The sequence below is a fragment of the Trachemys scripta genome, chromosome 12, assembly GCF_013100865.1.
Source record: "Trachemys scripta elegans isolate TJP31775 chromosome 12, CAS_Tse_1.0, whole genome shotgun sequence".
NCBI classification, from domain to species: Eukaryota; Metazoa; Chordata; order Testudines; family Emydidae; genus Trachemys; species Trachemys scripta.
In genome coordinates this window covers 43998793-44016887 of record NC_048309.1, presented here as the reverse complement: position 1 = coordinate 44016887, position 18095 = coordinate 43998793, and the positions used below count along the sequence as shown (strand labels likewise).

The window sequence follows — 18095 nt, the reverse complement described above, 5'->3', positions numbered from 1 at the left end:
GATGCAACAAAACCAGCAGGTGGATTGTTAAATAGCAATGGCTGTGGGCTGATCAGAATCAGGGGGTTGAAACTTTGGACCTGCTCACGCCCAACCTAGACTCTGCTGCAGTTACAGGTTTGTTTGCCCTTTTTAAAGTTGGTTTCTTATGGGCAGAGGAGGCTTTGGGCTGTTCAGAATCGGAGGTTTTGGCCTCTTTGCATTGCTTACTCACATCCCCGGATACTGCAACTGCTACAGGGATGTGTGCCCTTTTTAACGATGGGTCATTCTGTATAATAAAGGCTCTGGATGTGCTGGGCTGTTCAGAACCAGGGGAAATGCTTCTTTGTTCCCATCCTTGGAAACTGCAGCTGCTTTAGACAAAGTTTTCTTGGCCCTTTTCAAAGACCTCTCTTTCCATCTTTCTTCTTGTAGAATAACACTTGATAAATCTGCCAATACTCATAACTAAGATGCTTTTAAACATAAACCTGTATGTGTTTTTACTAACAACAGCAAGCAAAACTAGTTTTCAAACCCCTGCATATGTATATTTAAAAACCTTTACACATAACCTGCTGAAAAACAGCTACTAATGTAAACAAGCGCAATTTCTGCTTACACCACATGGGTGCAGCGCAAGCAAACTTTTTCACAATAAAAGTGTAAAAAATACAGAAACTAACCTAGTTTTTAACCAGGCATAGGAAAAAATGTGTACAATACTTTTATAAACATAAATTTAAAAAAATCAACCCATACCATTTTATTTAAAAAAACATACAGTGATTTTTCATACTCTATTTCAAAACAATCTAAATGCATACTCATTTTTTTTCTAAAATTACATGTTCTATTAGTAATATTTCCCGCAAAAAATGTGGATTTGTTTAAACTGAAACTTTTCACAGGAAAGGGCTCCCTGATCTCGGTCACAGTCTGTGCAGCGCCCAGCACAATGGGGGCCCTGATCTTGGTTCGGATCTGCGCAGCACCTGAATGATTCCAGAGTCCACTGGTATCCCCCCAGCAACTAGGCACACAAATACATACAACACATTGATACAAAGGGCTAAGACTATTCTGTGGGCCTACGTTGTCCCATAATAGAACAGTCTTTGAAGTTTTCATGGATTGATTCACCCCTGCAGATAACATTCATAACAATAAATACCATAATAGGCCTGTGATTGTCATATTTGTCACAGTCAGCTCCCATGGGCCTGGTGTTCTCAGGAAAGGTGTATTTTGAATAAATAGAGAGAAACGTGTAGGGAAAGTGAATTTCGATCTGGTCACTGAGTATTCATGGCAGAACACTGCTTCTCAGAGCTACACTCATCCAATCAGACAAGAGAAACATATGGCCAGTGGCCTATGTGATTGGGAAATCTACAAATCTATTAATATGTAACACACAGTCTTTCCATCTATCTGGATCCTAGCACAGGGGCCATTACAACCTGAGCTAAAAGACTCTTAACCTCAGTTCTAGCGCTCTCATCGATGTCTAGGTGATCATGCCACCACCAGGGGGTGACAGAGCCCCACACTCTGTGGGTGTGGCATACAAATATAGACCAGTGGACATGACAGAGAAACTGGAATTTGACATTTTCAGGCAATTCAAGTTAATTTCTAAATGGAAGCTAACTATAATAGAAAAAAGGTTAAAAATTTAAACTGGTCAACATTTAAACAAAATGTTTTGAAATGACTGATACATTTTAATCGACATGAAGCAATAATTTCATCCAGATTTTTGGTTAGAGAAAAATTTCAAGGTTTTGTCTGATGGGGAAATTTGGTGAAATCTCTAAGATTTTTGTGGCACAGAGGAAACCAATTCCTACCTAACTCTGCCCTTTGGGACCATGATAAGGATAAAATCTAGCTCTTGTGTAGTGCTTTCCATCCATGGGTCTCAAAGGACTTTATAAAGGAGGTCAGTAGCATTATCCCCATTGTGCACATGGGGAAACTGAGGAGAGAGATGCAGCAAATTGCCCAAGGTCATCCAGCAGGCCAGTTGCGGAGCTGGAATTAGAACCCAGGTGTCTTGCATCCCTGTCCACTATCCATTAGGCCACACGGCCTCCCACACTCCAGCAGTGTAAGTTAAGTCCCCCTGGCCAGTATAGCTGATGTGAGGGCTGGGCTCAGACTAGTCCAACCCACCTGCTCAAGGCCTTGTAATCAGCTTTCGGTTATTCCATGAATTTGACTATGTGTGTTGTTCCTTGAGTGAGATCATTCAAGCCAAACCAAACCAGCGAGACAAGTGTTGAGTTTCAGAGTGCCTTTATTTTTAAATGCCTTGCACATAAAAATATGAAAGTAAATGCTAAAGCAAATCTAGTGCATGTGAAAAACAGCTGAGCCACATTTGCTGGATAACCCTTGTATTTAAACTATTTAACAGCTGCAGCAGTCTTGAGCGGATTATTGGCAGTCTCTCGGATTTTCTTCCTGAACACAAATCACTGTGATTACCTCAAACTTCTATCTACATTTCAAAAACTTACTTGGCCATCGGAAGATATTTTAACAATGAGATGAAGGTATTGAGACCTCTTGAAGTGGAGAATTGGAGAACCCTTGAGGTGCAGGATTGGAGATCTCTTATAGTGAAGGGTTGGAGATTTCTTACGGTGAAGAACTGGAGACCTCGTGAAATGAAGGTCGGGAGATCTCAGACACCTGAGTTGTAAGACTTACACATCTGAACCGTGTGTCACATGTTTACACATACCTCGGGAAATCTCATCCAGCAGAGGTGTAGTGCTGCTACGGATCTGGAACTTTGCACTCAGAGCTCTCTCCCCCTCGGCATCCAGACACCATTCTCATAGGAGGAGAAGGGGGAAGAGGGACCTAAAGAGACCAACAGTTCAAGGCGGCTCCAATGCCATTTCCTCCTCCCCTCCTGTGAACAACAGGACAGTATAGCTCCTCCACCTTGCCCTCCCTGGAGCACCAGCCTGGCAGAGGAGGGTGAGAAGCCCCTGGAGCCACCCTCCCCAGCCTGGAATGGGGGAGGGGAACCCACTACAGCCCCCCTAGCATGGGAGAGGAAGCCAAGAACTGCAGGGAGAGGCTGGAGGAGCAGAACTGCTGGGGATGCATGTCCTTCCTTATTTTCCACTTTGGTTTTTGTGCAATTAGTAGATTGCAGTTGCTGTGTAGTCATGGTTTGGTGTTATTACTGGTATATGCATCAGTTACCAGTCTTTCTGTGGTGTCATATTAAAATACAGAAAAACTAACACCCTTCAACAACTTGATATATCTGATATCTCTGGAGGTGATGGATTGGAAGTCCCTTGACGTAAAGGACTGGCGGTCCCTTGAGGTAACAGATTGGAGGTCTCCTGAGGTGAAGTGTTGACCATTGGTATTCCTTCTTGGTCAGCTGAGCCTTCTCTTGAAATGTTACAAACTCTATCTATTATACCAGATATCTTTTCCTTGTCAATAGATATTGAAATTGTTTCCGGGTCAGCTAAGTATTCATCGTTTAGGTGTTTCTTAAATAATTGACAGATAGCCTTTTTCTTCTGTTTTAAAATGTACTCATGAGCTTTTTGCTCTAGTAGAATCCCGCTTTCATCTTCATCCACTGTTATCTGTTTTCTGTCGCCTCTCTTGCAGCAGCACTTGCTACACCAGTATACAAAACATATAACGACAACAACCAATATGGTACCGAGTCCCGAAATCTTTGAAAAAAAATCAATATGTTAAAACTTGTTATTTGCATTAGACTTTTTCTTTATAACTCTTTTATATCCCACCAGAAGGGTCTAGAGGACATATTCTTTTATTTATATTTAGCTACAATGTTCATCATAGAGTTGAGGCCAGAAGGGACCATTAGGTTTGCCTTCCTTATCTGCATAAACAGAGGAATCTCAAATAGGAGTAGAGAGGTTATTATACCTCTGTATGTGGCACTGGTGCGACCGCTCCTGTTATCTTATGTCCAGTTCTGGTGCCCACAATTCAAGAAGAATGTTGATAAATTGGAGAGGGTTCAGAGAAGAGCCATAAAAATGATTAAGGGATTGGAAAACATGCCTTATAGTGAGAGACTCCAGGAGCTCACTCTATTTAGCTTATCAAAGAGAAGATTAAGGAGTGACTTGATCAAACTTGTAAGTACCTTCCTGAGGAACAAATAGTTCATAATGGGCTCTTCAATCTAGCAGGCAAAAGCCTAACAAAATCCAAAGGCCAGAAATAGAAGACAGAGAAATTCAGACAGGAAATAAAGCATTCTAACCAGGGCTGGCTCTGGCTTTTTGGCCGCCCCAAGCAAAAAAAAAAAAAAAAACAGGGCGGCCAGAAGGGGAAAGCAAAACAAAAAACAAAAAAACACCTGCGGCGCCGCCGGAGCAGGGTGCAGGGGGACCGGCTAGCGGGGGGGGGGGGGGGGGGGCGGGCGGGAGAGAGAGAGAAGGGGGACGGCCAGGGGTACAGTGGGGTGCTGCCACTCGGCCCCTCCCACCACGCCACCTGCCACCTGCCGGGAGGGCTCCGCTCTGGTCGGCGGGGAGGGAAGGACGAGGACTGCCCTGCCGGGCTTGCTGCAGGGCGCTCCCATCCTCTGCGCCACCGCCCCCTACAGGGCTGCCGGAGCAGAACAAAAAAAAAGCGGTCATGCCGCCCTAAGATTGGGTGGAATGCCACCTCGTTCAATCTGCCGCCCCAAGCACCAGCTTGCTCGGCTGGTGCCTGGAGCCAGCCCTGATTCTAACTCCTCTGGAATATGCAAACAGGAGCTAACAAAGAGGACCCGCCCCGATCCTCAAAGGTGCCTGAATACATTTAACAATCTCTTCACAGAGTTGTTGTAGCTGCATTGGTTCCAGGATATTAGAGAGGAAAGGTGGGTGGGGGGAATATCTTTTATTGAACCAAGTTCTGCTAATGAAAGAGACAAGCTTTTGGGCTCCACAGATCTGAAGAAGAGCTCTGTGTAAACTTGAAAGCTTGTCTCTCTCACCAACAGAAGCTGATCAAATAAAAGACATTACTCACCCACCTTGTCTCTTTGAGAATCTGGACCTAGATTACTTCAAGGACTCAAACATCTGGGATTGCCCCAGGAGATGAAAAACCACTAACTTCCCTTTATTTATCAAGACATGTCCCATCCATACAGGAAAAGGAAACTAGTGAAAAAGAATTCCGTACATTTTGTGACACCAGTGAAACGAATTCAGATAATTGCACTCATTGTCTAGCTTCCACCTCTCAGACATGTTTTTTGTAATGAGTAATCTTAGGTATATTGTTTATTCTATGCCTGAGTTCTACAATCAAGGATGCACATCCCTTTAGAAAGCTGAAGAAATAATGAAACTTCGGCTCACATTGGGTAGCAACTGGTGGCAGATCCTAGCTTCCTCAAATTTTTTAATAGGAACTATTCTTTCTGGATAAAATAAAACACAAATGGCAAAATTCTAGAGCAACTCTAGAAACTGGCTGAATGATAGCAAAATTATTTCATCTCTCAAGGCTGGTGAATCTTACCTGGGAAATCTGAACTCTAGTTGATTGATGTGAGTTTTCTCCTGTGATGTTCTCCTTGAATGGTTTAAACAGGCAGTCAGCATATCTTCCATCCAGAAGAAGGATCACTATCCACAACAGAGCAGGAAAAAAAGCCTTTAAAAAAATGCCACAGCAGCTACTACACTCCCGCTTGTCTGTACAGCAAACACAAGGTTTGCATTTTTTGTCAAAGTAGCAGCATTTGTTTGCTCTACAAGAAGGATGTAGACATGCTGTCTGGAAAATTATGCCTAATATAAGCATAGTCAGAAATGGCACAATGAAATATAAGCTGCTGTACCAATGTCTCAAATGCAGATCTTCTGGGCATTTAAACTCAGATTCCATTATCTTTTCAAGCACTACCAAAATGAGCGAGTATAACGATGTCGATATAAGAGTAAAATGTTTTTTCCATATTTCAATGAAGTTTCTGCCAATTGCCATTTTCACCTCTGATGAGATTGTCCCCAGCTCAAAGGACATAGTGAAGTCTGAAGACTGAGTGAGTACATTCAGATATGTGAACGATTACGGACCGTGAATAAGAATGAAAAGTGAAACTAGTTTTTTTCCAGAATAACTCATGTTCAGCTACTCCACTGTGATATTTCCTTAGATAAACAACTGTTGGCTTGTGTGTTGACAAACTGCATAGCTTCAATTTCCAAAGCAGTCAGATTTCAAACAATTCAACTAGGGGATCAGAAATCTAATTCTAGTTCTTCGCTACAGTTTATTCCTAACTTCTCAGTGGAGATCATTTTTTCTGCAATAAACAGATCATTCCTTTATAGGTGTAAAATATGAGGTTTCTGAAACTTACGTTAAATTAATCAGTAAAGCATTATGTCTCAAAAGAAAGAAGATAACCTTAGCTAAAAGCCCATTATGGTTGAGTGGTGAATTGAGTGCAGCAATAGAAAAAATGCAACATATAACAAATGTAAAAAGGGGAAGTAAGCACAATCAACATAAATTAAAAATTATGATGTGTAGAACACTGATAAGGAAAGCTAAAGACATCAGGGAAAACTACACAGATGGTAGGGCTAGAGAAAATAAGGACTTTTTAAAGTATATTAGGAATGGAAAAAATCCTAACAAATATTTCTGTTCTGAATTTGTAAAGAAGTTGGATAATGTTTTTGTGAGGATGCTGAATTACTTTCCAGTCCTTTAGTAATGAACGATGATGCTAAACAATATCTAATAGTGATAAACATTTTTAAGTCAGCAGGCTTGGATAACTTGCACCCAAGAGTCCTAAAAGAGTTGGCTAAGCATGTCTCTGGCTCAATAATGTTAATTTTTAATAAATCGTGGAATCCAAGGGAAATTCCAGAAGACTAGAAGACTGCTAATATTGTGCCAATATTCAAATTCAAAGAAAGTGAGATGATCTAGTTAAATAGGCTGGCTAGCCTAACATTGATACCTGGAAAAGATGATACAGCAATTGTTAAAGAATTAAATGATTGGAATATAATTAATGACAGTGAAGATGGTTTTATGAAAATAGGTCTCTTTGATCTAGCAATTCAAATTCAAATAAGGCACCCATTTCCAGTGGATAACCATTGGCTAACTCTTAAGGGAAGTGGTGAACTTTGCACCTCATGTGGCTTCCAATCCACACTGGCTGCCTTTCTGGGACATGCTTTAACCAAACACAAATCACGGGGCTCAGTACAGGTAACTGTGTGAAATCCTCTCTCCTGCCTCCCAGGAAATACCCTAACCATTGGGCTAGTTTGGGGCTGACCTCATTCAGTTGTTCCTGTAGAAGCTGTTCCATATGTATAAATAATTAAATAGGTGGCCAGGCAGTAATTGACTGTATAGACCAGTGGTTAGGGCAGTCCCCTATGAGGTGACAGCCCATGGCCAGGTCCCTGCTGTGACAGCTGGTTAATAATTTATACACAGTGGTACAGATATGAGAGGAGAGATGTAGAGGGCACCGTCCCAGCATGCCACCTAGCCTGGTGGTTAGCGCACTCAGCAGCAATGTAGGAGAGCCTCATTGACTTGGCTGCTTTGTGCGGGTCTTCCAGGCAGCAGCGGCAGAAGAAAAGTCATCTGGAAAAAAATCGGAAGCTGAAATGAAATGATAGGAGGGGGGCTGCTCGGGGCTGGGGGTGAAACATTGCACTTTACACTGGCTTGGTTTGTGCAACACCCAGCACAATGAGACCCTGGCCCGGGACAGGGATGTTTAGATGCTACCACAGAACACACAATAAATCATAATAAAAGGCCTGGAAAAATAAAACAAATACAGCAAAAAATCCCTCATGACAGGCCTCTCATTAGAAAGTATCAAAGCTCTTATACAACCTAAATGAAGTCTCAACTTCCTTTTTACAGTTGAGGAAAATGAGGTACGGAAAAGCAAAAATGTTAGAATGGAACCTGACTCCATGTGTCGCTCTCTATCACTAAACCACGCCGTCTAACTTCTTTGCATAAGAACATAAGAACGGCCGTACTGGGTCAGACCAAAGGTCCATCTAGTCCAGTATCCTGTCTACCGACAGTGGTCAATGCCAGGTGCCCCAGAGGGAGTGAACCTAATAGGTAATGATCAAGTGATCTCTCTCCTGCCATCCATCTCCACCATCTGATAAACAGAGGCTAGGGACACCATTCCTTACCCATCCTGGCTAATAGCCATTAATGGACTTAACCTCCATGAATTTATCCAGTTCTCTTTTAAACGCTGTTATAGTCCTAGCCTTCACAACCTCCTCAGGTAAGGAGTTCCACAAGTTGACTGTGCGCTGTGCGAAGAAGAACTTCCTTTTATTTGTTTTAAACCTGCTGCCTATTAATTTCATTTGGTGACCACTAGTTCTTGTATTATGGGAATAAATAAATAACTTTTCCTTATCTACTTTCTCTACATCACTCATAATTTTATATACCTCTATCATATCCCCCCTTAGTCTCCTCTTTTCCAAGCTGAAAAGTCCTAGCCTCTTTAATCTCTCCTCATATGGGACCGTCTCCAAACCCTAATCATTTTAGTTGCCCTTCTCTGAACCTTTTCTAGTGCCAGTATATCTTTTTTGAGATGAGGAGACCACATCTGTATGCAGTATTCAAGATGTGGGCGTACCATCGATTTATATAAGGGCAATAATAAATTCTCCATCTTATTCTCTATCCCCTTTTTAATGATTCCTAACATCCTGTTTGCTTTTTTGACCTCCTCTGCACACTGCGTGGACATCTTCAGAGAACTATCCATGATGACTCCAAGATCTTTTTTGACTTGTTGTAGCTAAATTAGTCCCCATCATATTGTATGTATAGTTTTGGTTATTTTTTCTAATGTGCATTACTTTACATTTATCCACATTAAATTTCATTTGCCATTTTGTTGCCCAATCACTTAGTTTTGTGAAATCTTTTTGAAGTTCTTCACAGTTTGCTTTGGTCTTAACTATTTTGAGCACTTTAGTATCATCTGCAAACTTTGCCACCTCACTTTTTACCCCTTTCTCCAGATTATTTATGAATAAGTTGAATAGGATCGGTCCAAGGACTGACCCTTGGGGAACACCACTAGTTACCCCACTCCATTCTGAGAATTTACCATTAATTCCGACCTTTTGTTCCCTGTCTTTTAACCAGTTCTCAATCCATGAAAGGACTTTCCTTTTTATCCCATGACAACTTAATTTACGTAAGAACCTTTGGTGAGGGAAAGGCTTTCTGGAAATCTAAGTACACTATGTTCACTGGTTCCTCCTTGTCCACATGTTTGTTGACACCTTCACAGAACTCTAATAGATTAGTAAGACATGATTTCCCTTTAGAGAAACTATGTTAACTTTTGCCCAACAATTTATGTTCTTCTATGTTCGTCTAACAATTTTATTCTTTACTATTGTTTCGACTAATTTGCTCGGTACCGACGTTAGACTTACTGGTCTGTAATTGCCGGGATCACCTCTAGAGCCCTTTTTAAATATTGGTGTTACATTAGCTATCTTCCAGTCATTGGGTACAGAAGCCGATTTAAAGGACAGATTACAAACCCTAGTTAATAGTTCCGCAATTTCACATTTGAGTGCTTTCAGAACTCTTGGGTGAATGCCATCTGGTCCCGGTGACTTGTTAATGTTAAGTTTATCGATTAATTCCAAAACCTCCTCTCGTGACACTTCAATCTGTGACAGTTCCTCAGATTTGTCACCTACAAAAGCTGGCTCAGGTTTGGAAATCTCCCTAACATCCTCAGCCATGAAGACTGAAGCAAAGAATCCATTTAGTTTCTCCTCAATGACATTATCGTCTTCAAGCGCTCCTTTTCTATCTCGATCATCAAGGGGCCCCACTGGTTGTTTAGCAGGCTTCCTGGGAAGTCATTTTAAGTGAACACAACATACTTTAGGCCTACCCCGCCCCCCTGGATGCTGAGCAGAATGGTTTTATTTTTGCCAGGGCTGGTAAATTTTTATGCTTAATCCTCATGCTGAAATCTCTCACCTGGATGAGATGAGCTCTGACTGGCTTGCTAGCAATACCATAGAGCCAAAACTCTCCGTCAAAAACAATATTGCAATCCCTTAACATTGCTGTTCTGAAAACAAGGCAATGAGAGCCAGGAAATTAAAAGTTACAGGGGTCAGCTACTTCTGTCCCAAAATTAGGCCTCTTCTACACACAGTGTGTCTCCTGGTATAACAATGCGAGCTGGGGCTGGATGATTTTTTCTTTGATATTATTATACCAATACAGACCCCTAGTGTGAAGTCAGTTTTACAGGTATAAAGGAGGCAGTAATCCCCTTCCATTATGGGAATAGGTGTACATAGGCTTGGAAAAATTCTATTTTGATTGGCAAATGTTGGTTAAACACTGATTTCACCATGTGCACACGAACCTGCAAAAACATATTTCCATCAATAATAATCAAAACTTACAGGTAGGCAAAGAAAGAAAAGTGCTGCTTGAGAATTCATTAGGGTCCCAATTTAATGAATATCAAAGCTCTTGTAATAAATGCTGCATACATCTCTGCTAAAACAACTGGCTTAGAAAGCTTTAGCTTTTTGAATCTCAGCTTCATTAAATAATTATTGTCTGGCCTCCCCATAATTTCCTGCCACTATGATGATTTAAATAGTTTTTAAAAGTTTATAAAACTTAAAAGACATCATTTCACACAACTGAAAATGTAAATTGACAAAAAAAAATTAAATGCTGAAAAAAAAATCAATATTATTTGCCAAATTTATAAAAGAACAAATAGAAATTGAATGCTGCCAAGCCTATAACTGTATAACTGCATCCACCCTGCTTGAACATACCCAGGATAGTTATACACAACTTATGTGTGTATAAAAGCCCTTAGTGTCACATCCGGGATGCCATTATCTGAAGAAGCATATGTCAGATTGCTTCAAATCTGTTATTATGAATACAATCCAGGCTTCCTAGAATAACAGAGATAAGCGGGGGGCTGGAGGGTTGATTTTATTCATTCCATGGGAAGAAACAGTATCACTGACTGAATGGTTAGTCAGTTTCCTGTGATTGTCTGAATCTACTCTCAGGGGGAAAGAGCAGCGTTCTTTGCAAACAACAAGAAATGTGATTGTTAAACCAACAAAAATTGGCAAGTGGAACTCTGGTTTTAAACTTATTTTTCACTCTCCTTGCTTTTAAAATGACTGGATCTCAAGTTTAAAGTCCAGAGGACAGAATAGGACCAGGGTGGGGAAGAACTGAGATGCTTTTACTACACTATCTGCAAAAAAATTGGAAAGATTTTAAGAATAAAGATAAATGCAAAGCTCCACTCTCCCCTGCACCCTGTAGCTCTTATATTTTAGCTAAATGGCCTTCACTTCTCTTAACTATGGCCTCTCTGCATCACCATATCAATCACCCAGAACCAGCTGCTTTTAAATTTTCAAGTCCAACTAAAATGACAGGACCCTGCTTCACCGGCCACAGATCAACTGGAGAGGAGAATCCAGGAGACCAGAGCCTCAGTTTCACTGCTAGAATGTATTAATCAGAGAGACCTCCTGTGGCTTCCTGACACCCTACCATGAGCAAATTCCTTTCTGTGTCAATTCAAAGAACACTCGAGAGTACAAGGGAGGGTCCCCAACATGAGACATGAAAATACATGAGTGGAACAATAGGTAGGACAATACAAGGGGACTGGACACAGGGTGGTGATGAGAGCCAGGACCCTGGGGGATACCAGGACACACAGGAGAGATGGGGTGGGATTCAGGAAGCAGTGGGTGTGGGCAAACAGTGCGGGGATTGAGACATGGGGAAGATGAGGGGGCTAGGAAAATGGGGCAGGGAGCAGATCACAGGGCACATGAAGTGAGGGGATAGGACCTGGGGGCAGATGGGGCAGAATGCTAGAGAAGGAGGCTGATGATATGGGGGGTAGGGGAGCAGACAGGGTTGGGGACCAGGACCATGGCGGGTGTATGAGAGGACTGGAGAAGGAGGTTTGAGTGGTTAGGAGGCTGGTGATGTTTTCCATGATGGAGCAAGAGTGGTAATTAGCAGCCTTCAAACCTAAGATATAACACCTTCCTTGCCAGCATTGGAGATAAGAGATGGGAATATGACATTTACTTTTGCTGATAGAAGATGAATGTGCGGACAATACCACATGGCTATAACAGAACCTTGTTTTCTATACTGGGTGTGATTAGGAAGTTAGTGATAGCTGAGGTAATTTGGACTCAGTTTAACAAACTCAAAACCCTGGTGCTTAAACCCTTCCATTCCTCATTGGTCTATCTTGGGCTGCTATCTAAAGTACGTACTACTGTGAGCAAGGAGGGCTCCTAAGAGCTCCAGTCTGCAAGGTAACAAGTTAACCTGCTTTTGCGTCACCTCTTCCGCTTATTTGTTATTCTAATTCATCCCACAGTGCAAGAATCATAGAACCAGAGGGTTACAAGGGACCACAAGGATCATCTAGTCTAAGAAAGCCACTGGTTTGTCGGGTTTATGGAGCTTCAGTGGAAGAGAATCTGAATCCCCTTCTGGCATGACCCTGAACTGGGAGCATCAAATCCTTAGAGTGTTTCACTTCCCACTGAGCCCTGGTGTTCAGTGCTGCGGGGTGTCGTTGAGATGCTGTCAAGGCTGATAGAGTGTTATGGCCAATCAGTGCTGCTGTTCTTGGAGCTCCAGTGTTAGCTGCACGAGCAGATAATGCTGCGTGCTGATCCAGCAGACTTCGATCCCACTCAGAAAGAAAGACCACAGGCTCAGTGGAGTGGCAAAGGCACTCAGCCAGGTGTATTGTCGACAAAGCATGGTCCTACTGCCCCATAGGGGCTACAGATACACAGGAATGTCCGTGACAATGGTACCAGCTCTGTCAGCGCACCAGGATTCTGCCCCCTTGGCTGGACAAAGGTGCCCCTCCTAGGACGTTTATACCCTAGAGAGGTGGTGGAATCTCCTTCCTTAGAGGTTTTTAAGGTCAGGCTTGACAAAGTCCTGGCTGGGATGATTTAGTTGGTGTTGGTCCTGCTTTGAGCAGGTGATTGGACTAGATGACCTCCTGAGGTCTCTTCCAACCCTAATATTCTGATTTTCTGATTTTATGATCTTGGGGCTCACTCCTTGGGATATGGGGGAGTAAATGAGTGGTACAGCTATGCTTCTGCAGGGTGTAGCTGAGCTGCTGCTATAATAAACCCAGCCATAACCAAAGACTCCAGTCTCCGTGTGTTTCTGTGTGTCCGTTGGTCATGTCTGAAGACAGACGATACCCCAACAGTTTAGTTAATAAGAATTGTCTGTATGTGTGTATTTGGGTAAGATCTGAACTATTCAGTGACCTGGTGGGTGATGTGTCTGATCTTTTGGGATTGGTAGAACTTTTTATATGATGAATAAGAGTTTCAGTAATCCTCACCATATTTGCTTGTCTGTCTGGGAGGAAGTCCAAAGCTGGGTTGCTATAAGGGAACTGTGTTTTTGGCTTCTGGATAACAAGTAGGGCTTGTTGTGGGAGCTGTTTTTATTGTTGGTTTGGTAAATCCAAGTATTGGAATAACCACCAGTTTGGGGGATTGTCTGCCCCATTCTTTGCAGTTTGCCCTAATTGAGCAATCCCAGTGTGGTACCTTGATGAGCCATTCCAGAGGACGTCACTTTCCATCCTCTAGTCAGAATACTTGTGATTGTACTGGTGGTAACAGTAATTACACTAATTGAACTATGCTGGTGTACGCGTTATCCAATAAAAATGGGAAAAATTACAAGAGCAGATTGGATGAGAAATGGACTAGCTTTGGCCATTAATAAACCTGTGCTGATGGATGGTAGTTAGGGAGTTATGTTGTACCAAGTCTTTATTACTTGTGTAGTCTTTCGTATAGATGTATTTTAGATATTTTTACTTTATCCTTATATTATGCAATATTTTGTTATCCTATTATTCAGCATAGTTAATTATATATAACTGCATTAACATATTAAGGAGGGGATGATAGGATAATGGACAGGGATGTTTTGTTCGAACTAGCAGGTACAAGTAGAAGGGCGGTAACTAACAATGTCAGGAGTGTAATACGTAACTTGTTTGTATCAATGTATAAACGTCCTAGGAGGGGCACCTTTGTCCAGCCAAGGGGGCAGAATCCTAATATCCAACCTAGACCTCCCCCACTGCAACTTGAGACCATTACTCCTTGTTCTGTCATCTGCCACCACTGAGAACAGCCGAGCTCCATCATCTTTGGAACCTCCCTCAAGTAGTTGAAGGCTGCTATCAAATCCCCCCTCACTCTTCTCTTCTAAATGAGCCCAGTTCCCTCACCCTCTCCTTGTAAGTCATGTGCCCCCGGCCCTAATAATTTGCCGTCCTCTGGACTCTCTCCAATTTGTTCACATCCCTTCTGTAGTGGAGGGACCAAACCTGGACCCAGTACTCCAGGTGTGGCCTCACCAGTGCCGAATAGAGGGGAATAATCACTTCCCTCAATCTGCTGGCAATGCTCCTACTTATACAGCCCAATATGCCGTTGGCCTTCTTGGCAACAAGGGCACATTGCTGACTCATATCCAGCTTCTCATCCACTGTAATCCCCAGGTCCTTTTCTGCAGAACTGCTGCTTAGCCAGTCGGTCCCCAGCCTGTAGCGGAACATGGGAGTCTTTCTTCCTAAGTGCAGGACTCTGCACTTGTCCTTGTTGAACCTCATCAGTTTTCTTTTGGCCCAGTTCTCCATTTTGTCTAGGACACTCTGGACCCTATCCCTACCCTCCAATTTATCTACCTCTCCCCCCAGTTCAGTGTCATCTGAGAATTTGCTGAGGGTGCAATTAATCTCATTATCCAGATCATTAAAAGAACAGGAGTACTTGTGGCACCTTAGAGACTAACACATTTATTTGAGCATAAGCTTTCGTGGGCTACAGCCCACTTCATCGAATGCATAGAATGGAACACACAGAAAGAAGATATTTATACATACAGAGAACATGAAAAGGTGGAAGTAGCCATACCAACTGTAAGAGGCCAATCAACTGAGATGAACTATCATCAGCAGGAGAAAAAAAACCTTTGAAGTGATAATCGAGATGACCCATAGAAGGTGTGAGGATACTTAACATGGGGAAATAGATTCAATTAGTGTAATGACCCAATCATTCCCAGTCTCTGTTTAGACCTAAGTTAATTGTATCTAAATTTGCATATACAATCTAGTTAAGCAGTCTCTCTTTGGAGTCTGTTTTTGAAGTTTTTTGTTGCAAAATTGACACCTTCAAGTCTGTCACTGAGTGGTTAGAGAGGTTGAAGTGTTTATCACTTATTCATCACTTATTTAAAGTGATTATCACTTTAAAGGTATTTTTTCTCCTGCTGATGATAGCTCATCTCAATTGATTGGCCTCTTACAGTTGGTATGGCTACTTCCACCTTTTCATGTTCTCTGTATGTATAAATATCTTCTTTCTGTGTGTTCCATTCTATGGCATCCAGGGAAGTAGGCTGTAGTCCACGAAAGCTTATGCTCAAATAAATGTGTTAGTCTCTAAGGTGCCACAAGTACTCCTGTTCTTTTTGCGAATACAGACTAGCACGGCTGCTACTCTGAATCCAGATCATTGATAAAGATGTTGAACAAAACCGGCCCCAGGACTAACCCCTGGGGCACTCCGCTTGATACTGACTGCCAGCTGGACCTCGAGCCATTGATCACTACCCGTTGAGCCTGACAATCTAACCAGCTTTTTATCCACCTTATAGTCCAACCTTTTTTGTTTCCCCTTTATTGTAATCATCAGCCCTCCCCCTCCCCCTGGTGGGCAGTTCTGGTCTCGGTCTTGGCCCAATAATTGCCCTCTAATTTCCCTGCTAAATTCCCTGTCCCTGTTTACGTTTACTCTCACTCGTGAACATTTTGCCATATAAGGGGTTGTTATTGAGCACTTGGCTGTTTCTGTCAGTGAACACTTGCAAACTTGTGGTTTTGGGGTTTTCTGTGTGCGTCTCTGCTGGCACCTACCAGGCAGACTCATTGTGAGATAGTGATAACTCTCCACATTCCCCCACTTCTTTTCTATAAGGGGGGATTCTTCCTCCTTATGCCGGAGTGTCATCACTTCATGCGGGGTCTGAAATTCTTGTCGGGTCCTACAGACAGCCTTCTGAGTGCATAGGTGGCACCCTGCACAGAACACCAAGACTGCTCTCAACACCCTGGCAGCAGTCTTGGTGGTGGACAGTAGTTTGGTGCTGAATACCCCTATAGTCCCTCCCAAGCCCAGGTGGCAGGCAATGTTCCACCATAGACATTCCCCAATTTTTGTGGCTGAGATCACTATCTGTTTACCTTGGGCCTGGAGGGTAACTCCCAGGGTACGTATTTCCTGACCCTTTTTAATAGCTGCCTTAATTAGGGTGTGGACCTGAGACCAGTTCTTCCCTACCACCACCGGTTTTACATGTCCTACCCATTCAGTTGGCAATTCTGGAGTGATGTCCAGTTAGCCTTCAGGGTGGTGGGAACCCTGATTGTGCTGTTTGCCCCCCGCCCCCAGCACATCTATCTAGCTATCTATCTATTGTGACAAAGTTCCTCCTCTACCTTGGTGGGTCCTGCGCTTATTGGCAGATTTGCTTGCCTCACAGATTCACCCAGTGGGTCAGGAAACAGTCCAGGGACCTTCCCCTCTGGTAGAAGCTACTGTCCAGGTCATCTCCTCCTGTGTTTGATCAGGAGTTGGGAGGTTTGGGGGGAACTCGGGCCCGCCCTCTACTCCGGGTTCCAGCCCAGGGCCCTGTGGACTGCAGCTGTCTAGAGTGCCTCCTGGTACAGTTGCATGACAGATACAATTCCCTGGGCTACTTCCCCATGGCCTCCTCCCAACACCTTCTTTGTCCTCACCACCGGACCTTCTTCCTGATGTCTGATAACGCTTGTACTTCTCAGTCCTCCAGCAGTACGCCTACTCACTCTCAGCTTCTTGCACACCTCTTCCTCCCAGCTCCTCGCACACACTTCCTCTCCTCTGGCTCCCTGGCTCCCCCTGGCTTGACTGGAGTGAGCCCTTTTATAGATTCAGAGGGGCCTTAATTAGAGTCAGGTGCTTAACTGCCTCACCTGACTCTTAGCAAGTTAATTGGAGTCAGGTGTTCTCATTAGCCTGGAGCAGCCCCTGCTCTGATCACTTAGGGAACAGAAAACTGCTTATCCAGTGGCCAGTATATCTCCCTTCTACTATTCTGCTGTTCCCAACTGGTCTGGGTCTTTTGCTGGCTCCATTGACCACTTGAGCAGGGACATAGAGGCCTTGCTATAGGGTATGCATTGTAGAACTGCTCGCCCAGTATCCCAGTCCTGCGGGGTGAGGTTCTCCTCTGCCCTGATGGGTGTTGTATTAAGGGCAATTACCTGGTTACCTTCCTGGCATGCTGTTGATCCAGGTCCAGTTCCCCTGCTGGGGTTTGGGTTTGGGGATTAACATGAACCTAGTCTCTGCTACCCTGCAACACACCCACATACATGGGATGGAAATGTTTTCCCCCTCCCTAACGCAGATGACTCCCCTCTGATTTTGGGTAAGGTTAAAATCTCCCTGCAGCCAACCCCAAAGATCCTCCACCCAGTCCTCCTATCACTACTGTTGCCATCCCTCCTCCCACCTAGTCTGGTGGGACCTCTCCGTTTCTGCATGGGCACCTGGGTGTTCTTCTTAAGGGCCAATAACCTCGTCCCATTCCCAGGCAGATTACTAGTAATGCCACTGTTCTCCATCCCACCAGAGTCTGTGGGTTGGCCCAGAAAATGTCCTTTGAGTCCCATGTTTCGTTTCATGGTAATATGGTAGCAGAACACGGGAGGTTACTTGATTGCTCTTGACTGGATTTTGGACATCGGACAAAGGCCTGACAGTCAGTAAAATAGTCCCGGCATCTCCCTGAGTGGATGGAATACTCAGTTCAGCTCCCGCGTCCCTATCCTTTTATGGCCGAGGTTGCCGTGAGGGTTGTGAAGATTAATCCTGCAAAGGCAATTGTGATTAGCAACACCAATCGCTCCA

The 18095-nt window shown here is 43.4% G+C and overlaps 2 protein-coding genes across 2 annotated transcripts in view; one reads left to right on the top strand and one right to left on the bottom strand.

Annotated features, from left to right (window-relative positions):
- Positions 1-2266: 2266 nt before the first annotated feature.
- Positions 2267-6074, bottom strand: LOC117886282. The gene is made up of 2 exons (XM_034787963.1): positions 5521-6074; positions 2267-3701 (listed from the first exon to the last, which is right to left on the bottom strand). The coding sequence occupies exons 1-2, from the start codon at positions 6025-6027 to the stop codon at positions 3255-3257; spliced, it is 954 nt and encodes a 317-aa protein (XP_034643854.1). The 5' UTR covers positions 6028-6074; the 3' UTR covers positions 2267-3254.
- Positions 6075-14043: 7969 nt separating this feature from the next.
- LOC117885551 (SCAN domain-containing protein 3-like) overlaps positions 14044-18095 on the top strand; it is a 16714-nt gene continuing 12662 nt past the window's right edge. The window contains exon 1 of the mRNA XM_034786818.1: positions 14044-14074. Coding sequence (XP_034642709.1) covers positions 14044-14074 — 31 coding nt within the window. The remainder of the gene's footprint in view (positions 14075-18095) is intronic.

Bases quoted from the DNA above. Each gene is read 5' to 3' on its own strand.
- LOC117886282 (XM_034787963.1), bottom strand. From the start codon at position 6,027: ATGTCCTTTGAGCTGGGGACAATCTCATCAGAGGTGAAAATGGCAATT. The intron at 3,702-5,520 runs GTAAGATTCACC...TTTTTTTCAAAG, and splicing joins CTAGAGTTCAGATTTCCCAG to ATTTCGGGACTCGGTACCAT.